At 50.3% G+C, this 14,411-nt stretch overlaps 1 protein-coding gene across 8 annotated transcripts in view; it reads right to left on the reverse strand.

Annotated features, from left to right (window-relative positions):
• Positions 1-14,411, reverse strand: part of MCF2L (MCF.2 cell line derived transforming sequence like) — a 189,885-nt gene that overhangs the window by 32,452 nt on the left and 143,022 nt on the right. For all 8 annotated transcript variants that reach the window (XM_066380542.1, XM_066380536.1, XM_066380537.1 and 5 more), the window contains 4 exons: positions 12,496-12,586; positions 4,034-4,153; positions 1,343-1,459; positions 646-795 (listed from right to left, as the gene is read on the reverse strand). In XM_066380542.1, the coding sequence (XP_066236639.1) occupies positions 646-795; positions 1,343-1,459; positions 4,034-4,153; positions 12,496-12,586 (478 nt within the window). The remainder of the gene's footprint in view (positions 1-645; positions 796-1,342; positions 1,460-4,033; positions 4,154-12,495; positions 12,587-14,411) is intronic.

Raw genomic sequence — 14,411 nt, forward strand, 5'->3', positions numbered from 1 at the left:
TTCTGCAGCCATCCTTGCTGCCAGAAGTGAAAGGGAGCGAGGGGTCCTCTTGGCGTGGGTGGGGGCAGCCCCCAAGGACCACCAGGACGTCATAGTCACCGCTGATTCAAAGCCTGCAATGTGCAGGTCAGGCAGGGGGTGCAACAGACTCAGGGAGCACAGCTCCCTCAGAATGTGCTTATCCAGGAAGTGGTGGCAAATATGTGAGTACAGTGACTGAGTTTCAGCCTCTCTGGGTCAGCCCACCACTTCCCCACCTGCCGTCCATAGGAGCCTAAGGGCGGAATTTCTCTCAGTTTATTAATAAGCAACAGAAACACCTAGATGGAGGGCCCTGCTGGAAGACAGCTCGGGAGCTGGTTCAGAGAGAAGCCGCCTCTGATGCTTTGCTTCAATCAGATTTCACAAGTTACTCAAAACCAGCCCACAAGGTCTCTGCATTTATAGCATCCCCTTCTGCTGCTTTTAAAAAGGAGCACATTTCAGTTCTCATTGCAGAGACCACCTAGCTCATCAGCATCAAAAGGCATCTCTGAAACCCCTTCAATTCTGTCTCACCGAGTGCTGCTTCAGCCTTCTACTGCGCCATCGCCCCCTCAGACAGAAGACTCCTCCCGCCCCTGCCCCCGCAGAAGCCGCTCATACCTTCACTTTGTCTTTCTTCTCCGTGTGTGCGCAGAGCACCGAGCTCGTCGACTGGACGTCATTGGGCAGTTCCGTTTCGGCCAGCTCAGTCCCGAAGGACTGCAGCATCTGGGCCGTCTGCTTAACCATGAGGGCAAAACTTTCGATGGCCTTGGGAAGAGGAAAAACACCATCACAAAGCTTTGCACGCACCGCACCCTCCTGCTGCCTGAAAAGCATCACCAAGGATCAGACGGGGCATCTTCAGAGGGGACTGGGCCACAGCAAGCCTGATCTCCGTCAGGTAAATACCTTCCCACTGGTTTCTTAGCCTCACGACTTCTTCAGAAACATACCAGACATGCTTTACATATGCTTTCATCACCTAGAGCCATTCTATGCTCCAGGTCTCTCTCCCTGTTGAGAGAGGTGTGAGTGCCGCAAACGACAGCAATGTGGGGTTTTTCTTTCTTTCTTTTCTGTCTCTGAGCCCAGAGAAAGCCACTCCCAAACTTATTACTCATGCCTGTTTCTTTGGATGACTAAGGTCCACTGAGACCATCTCCTCATTCTTGGGGAGAAAACTTGGGTTAACATGAACATGTCTTTGGAAAAGGCAGCACTGAAATGCAAGAGCAATGCGAGAGGATAAACTAAGGAGTAACGAGAACCATAGCCCAAAGCCAGCACCCACCAGAGAGTGGCCAGAAAAACTCACCGTGCGGTGGCACAACCACCTGGTGTGGCAGTAATCCAGGGTCCCGCCCAGGTCCTCAGTCAGCTGGGACTTGTCGATGTAACCATGTAATTCTGGTACTGAGCTCAGCATTATGACCTAGCAGAGAAAGAAACTCGCCCCCATAAACAGAACGCCCAGCAGACAGAGTCAGGAAACGCTGTCCTGCTGGTTGTTGAGCGTGGCAGTGCAGACAGCACTCGCTGCCTTTGGACCCGGGTTTCAATCCCAGCTCTGCCACTAACTGGCTGGTCTACTCTGGGCAAGCGGCTTATTCTCTCTGGGTCTCAGCCTCCTCATTCACAAAATGGGTGTATGATGACTGATCTCATCAGATGACAGCCATTGAAGGACGTAAAAACCCCTGGCATAGCTGGCCTTACAGTGGACATTAGGCAATTTACATTTTTCTTGTCCTTTCTGAGGTCATCCTGTCCATAAGTTTTGGATAAAAAATATAGTCTTTGCTTTGTAAGCAGTCACATAGATACCACAAAACAGGTCTTGAGAAGTTTAGCTCAAATGTTATTTGAAACCACCTCATACATTATTAAATACCATATTAGTTTAAAGCAGGGGTTCTCCCCCAGCACAATTCTGTCCCTCAGGGGACTACGTTTGACAACGTCTGGAGACATGTTTGATGGTCACAATGTTGGGAGAGGCGGTGCTTGCATTTGAGGGGGTGGAGGGTAGGGGTGCTGTGGAGATCACACGCAGGACCGTCCCTCCAGAGAATAATCCTGCCCAAACTGTCAACAGTGCCACTGTCAACTGAGATCTCTTGATTGAAACATGATTTTCATTTAAAAAATAGGTGGCCCTGGCCGGTTGGCTCAGCGGTAGAGCGTCGGCCTGGCGTGCGGGGGACCCGGGTTCGATTCCCGGCCAGGACACAGAGGAGAAGCGCCCATTTGCTTCTCCACCCCCACCCCCTCCTTCCTCTCTGTCTCTCTCTTCCCCTCCCACAGCCGAGGCTCCATTGGAGCAAAGATGGCCCGGGCGCTGGGGATGGCTCCTTGGCTTCTGGCCCAGGCGCTAGAGTGGCTCTGGTCGCGGCAGAGCGACGCCCTGGAGGGGCAGAGCATCACCCCTGGTGGGCAGAGCGTAGCCCCTGGTGGGCGTGCCGGGTGGATCCCGGTCGGGCGCATGCGGGAGTCTGTCTGACTGTCTCTCCCCGTTTCCAGCTTCAGAAAAATACAAAAAAAAAAAATAGGCTACAATGTCAATTTAAAGTAGAAAATAGTTCTCAGCAGAGACGACTCTTTGTTCCTCTAATAAAACCATCTGTAGCCCTGGCTGATTGGCTCAGTAGGAGAGTGTCGGCCTGGCGTGCAGGAGTCCTGGGTTCGATTCCTGGCCAGGGCACACAGGAGAAGCGCCCATCTGCTTCTCCACCCCTCCCCCTCTCCTTCCTCTCTGTCTCTCTCTTCCCCTCCCGCGGCCAAGGCTCCAGGGGAGCAAAGTTTGACCAGGTGCTGGGGATGGCTCTGTGGCTTCTGCCTCAGGCGCTAGAATGGCTCTGATTGCGGCAGAGCGACGCCCCGGATGGGCAGAGCATCGCCCCTGGTGGGCATGCCGGGTGGATCCTGGTCAGGCGCATGCGGGAGTCTGTCTGACTGCCTCCCCATTTCCAGCTTCGGAGAAATACAAATAAAAAAAACAACAAAAAACAAAAACCATCCGTATGTAGCTAAATAATCCTGATGCATGACCAAAGACTAGTTCATTGGGCACTGTAAGAATTTAAGTCACCTTCTTATATGATTTCTGTATCTCAATTAACATCCTGTCTATGTTTCATATATATATTGAACCACAACAGGAAAAACAAAGGAACCCATTGTTTCACTTAACGTTTTCTATCTAGCACCGACTTTAGCACACAGCACCAAAACGCTGATATGAATACATTTTTCTGAGAACAGATGAGACCTGGCGCTTTCAGCGTGGTATGGCGGTAGAAATGAATCCCTTTTAACAACAGCATTTAACAGTAGCATTCAGATGATGCTTTCAGTAGTTCTAAAGAAGGATCTAAAATGGGTCAGCGAATTGAAGATGCCGGGGCTGATTTTTGTGACACCCATTTTTGGCAGTTCACTAACGTGCCTGATGCCAAGGAGGACCCCTTTCCAGAAGCTGCCCTGTGCCGGCGGGAGTGAGAAGATGGGGTAGGGGTCCGGCAGGGCCGAGGCTTACTACCCCCACTGACAGTCGAGCCTCCCTGGCATGCTAGGAGGAGGCCTGCACCACTTTCTCAGCCCTTCTCTTGTTCCCAGGCGCAGGCAGAACCTGGCCTTTCCTCACTAGGAGGCGGGCGATGGCGCTCAGCCCATTAGGCTCCATTCTTCCTCAGCTTTGTAAGAATGTTCTCCATTGTAAGAATGTTCTAGACTCATGGCTGTGATGAAATGCCTGAACTTTTAAGGTAGTCCATCCACAGTCACACTTGGCACAGTCAGCCTGGGGTGGGTCCTGGCAGGTGGAGAAGAAGGATCATACTGCCCCTGGTTGCATAAGAGGAAGTACAATTTCCGACTGTGTGGTTTGGGGCTTTATTTATGCTCACAGCACGGAAGTTAGCACCTTGAGGATTTCAATTACAATAGGTGGGCCAAGAATACAATTAAGTTTCGTTCTGCCTACAAAACTAAAGCAGAGTATACCTACCGGAACCTTCATCTTAAAGTCATCTCTATTGAACTTGAAAGCGAGGTCAGAGAGAGTTCTTTGGAAAAATCCTGTTGGGCGCAGAACAAGGACGAGCTGGAGGTTTGCCGGGAAGGATGCCTGTAAGACAACGGAGGGCTGTTGCACCGCCCGTGGACAGCTGCCGCGGAGCTCAGGGCTCCCACACCTGCAGCTAACGGCACAGTCCGGACGCCGAGGACTCAGCTTACCGGTCCAGGTATTTCCAACATCAACGTCATCCTAAGATAAGAAAAGGTTACAGGCACTGGACTCTGTTAGAGGCATTACTGTTTCTTAAAAGAGAAAAAGTCACATTGCTTGGTGCAACTATGTTATGCTAACTTATAAATGAAAAGGTCAAAAGCTTATTACACCTGTTACAGACCAAATTGTGTCTCCTGAAATTCAGATGTTGAAGTCCAAAACCCTAGTGCCTCAGAATGTGACCATATGTGGAGATAGGGTCTTTAAAGAGGCAATTAAACTAAAATAAGGTGTTAGGCCTCAATCCAATGACTGGTGGGTGCCTTATAAAAGGGGGGAGATTTAGACATAGACATAAACAAGGATGGCCATAGACACGCACAAGGAGAACGTCATGTGAAGGTGAGGGCAGAGATGGGTGATGTGTCTACAAACCAAGGATTACCAGTCACACCAGAAGCTGGGTGAGAACCTGGAATATGTTCTTTCTTGCAGCCACAAAGGGAACCAGCCCTGCCGACACCTTGATCTTGGACTTCTGGCCTCCAGACCGTGAGGTAATAAATTTCATTTGTTTAAACCATCCAGTCTGGGAACTTTGTAGTAACAGCCCCAGGGAACCAAGACACTTGTCAAATAGAAACAAAGCCATTCAGACACATATATGTATCACCTAACAGAAAGATAAAAATAAGCATGCACATTCACACCCTTAGATATAATTATGTGAATATGTTCAGTTACCAGCTCTGCTTACAAAGTGACCTGGGGCAAGTCACTTAACCTTCTTATGCCTCAGTTCCCCCAGTCTGAAGTAGAGTTAACAAGTGCCTTCCCTACTGTACACTGTTAAAGGTTAAATGACCTAAAGGACATGCAGAGTTTGGTACAGTGCTCACACAAAGCACTAAAAAATGTGGTGATGACAGATATATGGTAGGAAAAGGCTATTCTAGATGCCAGATTATTTCCAGATGCTGAAATCCAGGCAGACCCCTTTACTAAAACAAGAAATTTTGAAGCAAGGGAGTTTGATTTCCGGGTAACTAAGCTAAATGCACATAAAATATAATATGTAGGAAAGAATGGCATAGCCTAAGGCCTGAAATGGATCTGGCAGCAAGGAATGGAAGAGGAGAAACCAGCTTGCCCAATATCTTGGCTGGAAGGTCAGTCCTGGGTCTCACTCTAATATCCATGCTGGTCTCAGCAGAAGTGGTAGAAGTGAGCCCCGAAGGGCATGGAGCTAGGGAGTCCCCCATCAAGGATCAGTGGGTGACCTATCTGCACCCCAGAACCCAATACGTCTGTGGGTTTTTCTGAGCTACATCATCAAGGTATAGAACTGCCACCCACTTACTGGTGATGTCCATGCTGTGTCTGCAACCTGGCCACTCCTTGAGCTTGGCTTGAAGGTCCTCAACGCCTGCTGGGCACCTCCACCATCTTCTAGGAACCTTGAGGGCAGCACTAAGACTTCAGTAATCTGCTGCCTCTGGGTTGGGTGTGAGGCACGTACCCTTCCTGCCTGAAGCCTCCTGGACATACCCTCCCTACAGGTCCTCCAACGTCTGTGCACCACTGTCACAGCCCTGGAAACAGGGACCACGTGTCCTTGGTCGCCAACACTTTAGCAAGTCCTTGCTAAGTGCTTATGGCTGTGAGGACAGGGTGGTGAGCTGTTGTGAGGTGTCATCGGCCCAGCCGTGGTCTGTAGAGTCTCCCATGTTCACCAGCGGGACTCACAGCTGGGCCTGGGTGGATGGGGGATCACTTAGCCCTGTGCCCTGTGTCTCACCATCACACTCTATGCTTGGACACAAACCCGTGGGGGAGCACGCAGTGCAGTGGGGAGACCTGATTGCTCAGTGCCAGCTCAGGGGGACTGCGGAGTAAGCCCCCTGGCAAGCAGCGCTGTCTCTGTTGTGCCCACCCCTGCGGACCTGCGCCAGCGCTCACAACGTTCGACTCCTCAGGGTGGAAAGAAGCAACTCAGGGAACCACACGGAGAGTTGGCAGCCCGAGGGTAGATTCTGTGTCACTCACCATCAAGAGGACTGTGCCAACCTGTCACCGTCATTTGTGAAATTGGCCACCACTCTTTCAGGAAGACATCCTTAATGAAAGTCTCTTCTTCGAGGTGACAATGAGTCACGCTTTTCTAAATTTCAGTATCGTCTGTTCGCCCTAATTGACACCTCATTGGCGGATGTGCTCTGTAAGTACACATTTGAACTTACAGGATAAAACTGTGCCCTTGTCCTTCTTCAGCGATTTCACTTAAATAAGTCAACGCCGGCGGCGAGAGGACACACTGGCTTGGGAACTGACTCCATCCCGAGAGGAAAGAGGGGTCCTGCTGAGCCGGCAGGCTGGAGGGGATTGTCAACGTCAAAATAGTTCCTTCTCCTCCTTTTCTCTCCTTTAGTGTTTCCTGTTCTGTAACTTATTGAATCTTTATAGTAAAGAGAGTAATTGTTGAGATCCTCCTAGCCAAGTGAGAAGGCTTAAGGACATACACAAACCCATATTTTGAATATAAACAAAAGTACATTAAATCTTCTCTGGGTTGGAACCAACCATATGTATAAAGAGCTGAAGAAAATACCAAAATGAATACTTTATTTAAAAATAAAGGTAACTGGATGGAGGATTTGGGATAAAGGCTATAAAATAACATCTTTTTGTAACTTACTTATTAATCAAGTAATCATAAAGTGATTATAACAGGTTGCTATGCAATACGAAAGCAGTATTGTTTATTATCGAGGCTGACCTTGATTGACATAGAAATGTATATAATGCGATGACTACACAAATGTAATCTGAGGAGAGAAAAATGGGAGTTAACTGGCTTCTGAATTAATATTCCTAGAGATTGAACAAACTGAAGAGACTACACAGCCAAATCCACCAGAGAACACTTGGAAACTCTGTGGAATCCCGGTGCTCTGGGGAATTCTGTTTGAAATCTTCCCTGAGTCCAACAACTGCCTTAACTTGTGCTCAAAGCCACGGTAATCCAGCCTGACGTTGTACACGTACTTCATTCCAAACGGAGCAACCGAAACCTGGCCAGTGATAGCTGTCTCATAGTAGCCAAAACACAAACACAACTTTGTGTAATAAATATAAATATGAACGTTTGGGTCTCAGCGTTAAGCGATAAAACACCCGGAGTCTGGATCAGAGAAGCTGACTGTGCGCAGAGGCCTGAACCCCCGGGCGGTTCCCGGGGAGGTTCGAAGGTGAACATTAAGGAGGGGGCATGAGACCAGCCCGCTGGTCAAGATTGTTGACATGCTCGTAAACATCATGAAGGAAAAGATACGTTGGTGAAAAGTAAGCAGTAAGGGCATAATCTTCAAAGGAAGGACGACCATTAAAATGAGTACACTCCGCATTAGGACAAAGGCACTGCCCAGTCTTCCTTCTGGAACACTGCGGGCAGCACCACCACTGCACCTGTCCTCACCTCCCCTGGGCACTCACCAGCTCGCGCTCAGACCTCTAGTAGCTGGCACCCAGCAGGACTTCAGTAGCACTGTTTAATATACAGTAATGCCTCGGTTTTCGTTGACTTCAGTTATCGTCGGTTTTGGTCTTCATCAATATTTTCCATAAAAAATTTGTCTTGGACTTCGTCGGCATGCCCACGTGACCTTGCTGCTAATTTTGCGAAAACAAAGGGTGACCCACGCGTTCTCCTGGTCGGTGTGGCGTTGTTTATCATTGTGTGAGCATCACCCCACGCCTCTAGCCAAACAATTCCATTGCTTTCCAGTGTTTTTGTGTTGTTTTTTTTTTATTTTTTATTTTATTTTATTTTATTTTTTTTCATTTTTCTGAAGCTGGAAACAGGGAGAGACAGTCTGACAGACTCCCGCATGCGCCCGACCGGGATCCACCCGGCACGCCCACCAGGGGCGACGCTCTGCCCACCAGGGGGCGATGCTCTGCCCATCCTGGGTGTCGCCATGTTGCGACCAGAGCCACTCTAGCGCCTGAGGCAGAGGCCACAGAGCCATCCCCAGCGCCTGGGCCATCTTTGCTCCAATGGAGCCTTGGCTGCGGGAGGGGAAGAGAGAGACAGAGAGGAAAGCACGGCGGAGGGGTGGAGAAGCAAATGCGCGCTTCTCCTGTGTGCCCTGGCCGGGAATCGAACCCGGGTCCTCCGCACGCTAGGCCGACGCTCTACCGCTGAGCCAACCGGCCAGGGCTTTTGTGTTTTTTTATTGATTGCGAGTGCCAATACTACAATTACATGTAAGTGATTTCTCTGGACTGTGGATTTACATTGGATTTACATTGATTCATATGGAAATAATTGCCTCAGTTTTCATTGGTTTGGATTTCGCCGATTGTTTTTGGACGGATTATCGATGAAAACCGAGGGATCACTGTAATATTATTTTACCACATGTGGTGTATTTACTGGATGACCCAAACATCCTGGGTCCCTCAGAGACTTCACGTGGTTTCCCTTCTGCACACACAGGAGCGTGGGCTTTGCAGGCAGCAACCAGAGCTCTCTCCAAGCAGACTCAAACCACCTTAACTGCAGTTTTCTTCAGCAGCATGCTCGAGGGTAGAGATTTAGCTTGAATTAGGCTAGCTCTAGACATAACTCTGTACACTCTATCACAAAACCCCCAAAGGCTAACACACACAACACTCACACATACATACGCAGTAGAACTGGGTTAAAATGTGAAACGGCATCCCAGAAGATACACTTAGGTATTTTATAAAAGATACACCTCTATCCCAGGACAGTCCAAACTTTGAACGAACGAACAGACAAAGAGCGGTGTTTGAATCCTCAGCTTCAAGTCTTGTGTCTGCCTGTATCCACCGGCTGAGATCATGATCTGTGACAGGTAAGGACACGCATCGCCCCTGATGCCCTATCGGAACTGATGAAGGCTCTATTCTTGATGGAGGCACAGCGAGGATGGGTTGGGGGACATTGGACTTTGGCTCCTCTACTGACTTATTGTTCTATTCTAAGCCAGGCTGAAGGCATCCAAAACGGAAAACGAAGAAGACCCCAAGTGAAGAAAAGCTCAGCTCACAGGACAGCACACACGGCGGCTAAAGATAGCCCGGCGTTATGTAAGTGCTGAACCTCACTCAGTGCCCGGGCACGTTTGGTGATGAACAGTGTCTGCCACCGCCTTGCTTGTGTAGCACCTGCAGAGTGGCCAGGGCGCTCCGGCGGCACTGTGCACACGGGCCACTGTGCACACGGGCCGCCTGTGCGCACGGGCCACTGTGTACACGGGCCACTGTGCACACGGGCCACTGTGCACACGGGCCGCCTGTGCGCATGGGCCACTGTGCACACGGGCCACTGTGCACACGGGCCACTGTGCTTGTGCCGGCTCCTCTCTCCTCCCGAGAGCTCTGTTTTCCACCTCCTGGTCCCACCACAGCGCCATGGTGGAGGTCAGACCCACACCCTGGCTCAGAGATGGACACACACACAAGGAAGGCAGCAGGGCCTGGCTCAGGGCCAGACCGTGCATACAGGGAGCCTGCAACGGGTCCTGAGCCCCCGGTGACCCGGGCGCTGTCCCAGGCTCCTCCTATGTGCCTGTCTGGCGTCTCTGAGCAGAACTCGATCACCGAGTCCTGCCAGCTGTCTGCACCCCGCTGGGCTGTATACGTCTAGCTTTTCCCCCTGTGTCCCCAGCACCTCGCACAGTTTCGGGCACGTCGCAGGGTCTTCATAGATGTGTTGAATACACGAGTAGAATATTTAGCATTAATAGCGTTAATTTCTTATAACAAAAAGCATTGGAGTCCAAAGAGAATTTTTGACAACTCTGCTGGAAAAAAGCTAACATCTGGGATTTCTAAGCCAGTTTTGGGGAACTCTGAGACTTACAGAGAAAAGGATAGGAAAAAAAACACAAACCCTCTGTATTTTTATTGTGTAAGAATCAGCACAAACCTAAAACCTCAAACACCAATTTTTTAGCTATAACTTTCACAGAACAATGTTTTAAAGCAAAGCCAGCTTGCTTCATAAAATAATCTGATTATAGACTTGATACTAACTAAAACTCCAATGATACGGGGAACTTGAGAGTCTGACTGACAGCTTGGGCAGGCGGGCCTGGGTCCTGCTGCTGAACTGTGGGGTGATCTGAAGGGTTACTTCCACTTAAAAAAACCCCACAATTTATCTGTTTCTTAAAAAGCAGCCCTACATTTGGGAAACTTCTTATTTCTTTCTTTCTTTCTTTCTTTCTTTCTTTCTTTCTTTCTTTCTTTCTTTCTTTATTTTTAGAGAGGAGAGAGAGAGGGAGAGGGAAAGAGAGGGAGAGAGAACGAGAGGAAGAGAGAGAGAAGGAGGGAGGAGCTGGAAGCATCAACTCCCATATGTGCCTTGACCAGGCAAGCCCAGGGTTTTGAACCGGCGACCTCAGCATTTCCAGGTTGACACTTTATCCACTGCGCCACCTCAGGTCAGGCCTTATTTCTAACCAGGAGCAACTGATTAACTTGAGAGATATTTACGGTGAACCTGCCTCACCTGGGGTCTGGGCTGGGCGCCTGGCCACATGCAGATGGACAGGGCGTGGCCTCGACTTCAGGGACGCCATGAGGTGCAAATAGAGAGTGACTGTGTACTCCCACAATGCAGAGGGGAGGCAGGAGACTCCCCTCCTGCTGCTCGGCTGGGAGGCTGGGCAAGGGCATTCGGAAGGATGAGAAGCCGCCAGGGCGCGGGGTGAGGGCATGCCAGGGGGATGCACGTGTGTGAAGGCGCGAGAAGCACTTGCTGGCAAGGACGGGAGACCTGGACCCCACGCGGTGTGCCCGTGACCACACGGGCGTTACAGGAGTACTTGGTAAGCTTCGGAGGATTTTAAAACAGGGGAAATCTGATTATATAACAGATGGACTTCTTTTGAAGCGCTCTGAAGTGTTTTGTTTCTGATAAGTGGTGTTGTGGGAAGCGTGTGTGTGTGTGTGGGGGGGGTTGGGGGGGGGTGGTGGGAATGGGAGACGCACCGGGCGGTACAGGGAGAAGCTTTATCAGAAAGACAAAGGTGGGATCCAACAGTTCAAGAGCTGGTTTGCACCACAATGAGGTAAGTTGTAAAAGTCAGAGCAGATACTGAGCCTGTAATTATTGTTAAGATAAAATAATGAGGCAACATATAAGAAAGGAATCAATTCTCTCACTCTACCCAGAACGAGAGGTTAGGAGAATTTCACTCCAGGGACGTTAGTTAGGCTTTTAAGAAATGCTGGGGAGCAGCGGAGCCACCCTTGTGGAGGGAGGGCCCGGTCACAGCTGCCCTGGGTCACCCTGCTGGACAACAAGGAAACTTTTGGTCCTTCGGCTGCCAGGACCGAGCACGGGTAAACCCCGCGTGCCGAGAAGCGCTCCGTGGAGGAGCTCGGGAGTGGGGGCGGAAGCGGGGGCGGAAGCCACTGGCGAGAATAAGGTTCAGGGGCTCCCTGCTGACTGAACTCTTTCCTCCTAAATCCTTTCTGCGGGATAAAAACAGCCACAGCAGCAACCACAGACCAGCTGCTCTCCTGCCCTGGAGGGCAGCACGCACTCCGCAATGATGTGCAGATGAATTCCTTGGCAGTGAGGGTTACTAAACACAGGAATGGGTTCCAAGGAAGACTCAGGCTTCTGATTTAGGTGTAAAACTAAGCAATTAAACAGTCCGTTTGGAAAGGAGAGGGTCACTTAGCAAACGCTTTTCAATACAGTTTCAAACTTCTACCCTGAAGATTCTCTGTAACACACTCTACACCCTGTTATTCAAGGACCTTGTGCTCTACTTAAGAAGGAATGCACAGTAAAATCCCAAGCATCTCACGTACTGAATGGTCAGAAATTAACCAGCTGGTGGAATTGTTTTCAAATTAAGACAGGCCCCTAAGAGTTAACCCATATGAGAACACATGCATGCGCGTGCACACACACACACACACACACACACACACACACACTCATGCACATACATGCCCTAGCAACTGGAGGAAGCCAAAGAGGTGGGGCTCCCAAGAGCCCCTTGGCCCGGCCCCAGGCCACCCCGGGCTGCTGCTCTGAGCTGGCTGCGAACCACAGCTCTGCACCACATCGCGACAGCCAGAACCTAAACTGCCACCCAGGCAGATGGGTCACTAGAAGAGAAACACTGCCATCCCCCAGCCCAGGAGAAGATGAGGTGGGCACGTCACAGAGCCAGGGCACTGACACTTACTGCTATTCGCAGGACTGATGCCTTCACCGAGGTCCATTTGTCCTGCCTTCGGTCTATGACCAGAATGAATCCAATGCCAGCATCTTGTAAGCTGAAAGGAGGGGGAGAGACATCAGCAGTTAATGTGTGCAGCAAGACGGGCGTTCGTGTAATCTCAAAGAAATCCTTATGATAAAATGATTCCTCCTATAATCCTTATGCCACTTCCGCACTGCACGGCAAAATGCGTGCCAAGCCGGCGTCTGAGCAGACTGCAGCATTTCCATGACCCTCGTCCGGGCAGTTTCCAGAACTCACTCTTATCTAAAGACGACCGATATTTTCTGTGTTTTGCTTATTTCCCAGCTTAACAACAACCATCTCACAAGGCGAAGATCCAGGCAGAACCCATCATTCCTGGAGCTGAATCAGTTTTGGTTGCACAGTAAGAGCTGAGTCATTTTCTTTTCTGGGTTGACCTGCTGGCTAAATCCTCCAAGACAAGTTTTAAGACCCACACATTACATTAGTTCTAGCATCTGAGGTCCCCATGTTCATCCACGTTAGAAAATTGCTCTTGGTGGCATCACTCCAACTTTGGGAGAAAATCCCCGAGGCGTCCGAAGGCTCCCACGCATCGGGTGGAAGTGGGAGAGGAGGTACGGCTCCTTGCAGCAGCAACATCTGTGACAAAGATAACACCAAGCGGCTGGGTAATGATAACCTCCGTCCTGACTTAGCCTAAAGCAGGAGCCCGAGTCACTGGGTAGAAGCAAGGAGGCTCTCCTCCGTTGGCTAATTTCACATCTAAGCCAATTGTGTGATGCCAGCAGCCGCCACTGCCAGCCAATCCATGCAGGAGCAAGAGAAGGGCAGCCCGAGGCACCGACTGGCATCGCTAATTTCCAAGGCTCTGAAATTAAGGAAGCCACTTCTGGGCTTAAATGAAAAGGATGTGGAACAAAGATAAACTCTGCAGTCTGTGACAGCCTGCTTATAAACATGATGTAATAAAAGCCGGAGCTTGGCATATCCCAAATCCTTCCTGCCCCTCAGATTTAATGATGGTGACAGCGATACACAAAATGCACACTGCTGTGGGTGTGTGCACACCCGCGTGGGTGTGGGCTGTTCATTCTGTGCTCGTATCCACATTTGACCATGAAGGACTCTGTGCACAGGAATCTGGTTCAACAACAGCAAAGGCCTTCCGGGCAAATGTACAAATCAACATCAACTCTCTTTCTAAACAGCTTGTCTGCTGTTGACATTAGCACCCACGTGTGCACACAGAGTGAGAAGCAATGATTCTGTTTCACACCTGCACAAGGTGCTCCGAGCAGAACTGTCTCCTGTGCTGCCTTAGTTCTTACGGAGGTAAGGGTTTTTTATTTTGTTTTGTTTTGTGTGTCATTCAAGTTTCAGTGCCGAGAACCTAGGTTCACAGTTGCTCCCCACTGCACCCCGGTCGCGAGTGCTTGACACAGGTGCCGGCCAGCTTGCCTGACGCAGGCTGGGCAGGTAAGGTACGAAGCTGGGATGGAACAGAAACTCTAGTCCCGGGGCCCGGACCCTCCTCTGGGAGGAGGGATTCTTTTGTTCTTTGGGGTTACTCCTGGCCAGCCACTGCACTAAAAGTTTGACCTGATAGTCTTCCTTTAATCCTCATCACAACCCCATAAGGTGGCTGAGAGATGAAGCACACAGCTTGCCCGAGAGTCACAGCTAGTGAGCACAGATGGCGTGAACCCCATGGTCTGGCTCTGAGTCAGGGCTCTCTGTCGGCATGCCACCTCCCAGGCCAAGCCCACCCTCAGGAATAAAAGAGCCTCCGCCCGCCCCTCCCACCCCTTGGCTGCATCCTAATGCTGGACACCAGGCAGAGACCCTCCTCCAGGGGTCCCTGCACTACTCTCAGGTGTCGAGGGACATACCGA

The sequence above is a fragment of the Saccopteryx leptura genome, chromosome 4 (assembly GCF_036850995.1).
Source record: "Saccopteryx leptura isolate mSacLep1 chromosome 4, mSacLep1_pri_phased_curated, whole genome shotgun sequence".
Taxonomy (NCBI): Eukaryota; Metazoa; Chordata; class Mammalia; order Chiroptera; family Emballonuridae; genus Saccopteryx; species Saccopteryx leptura.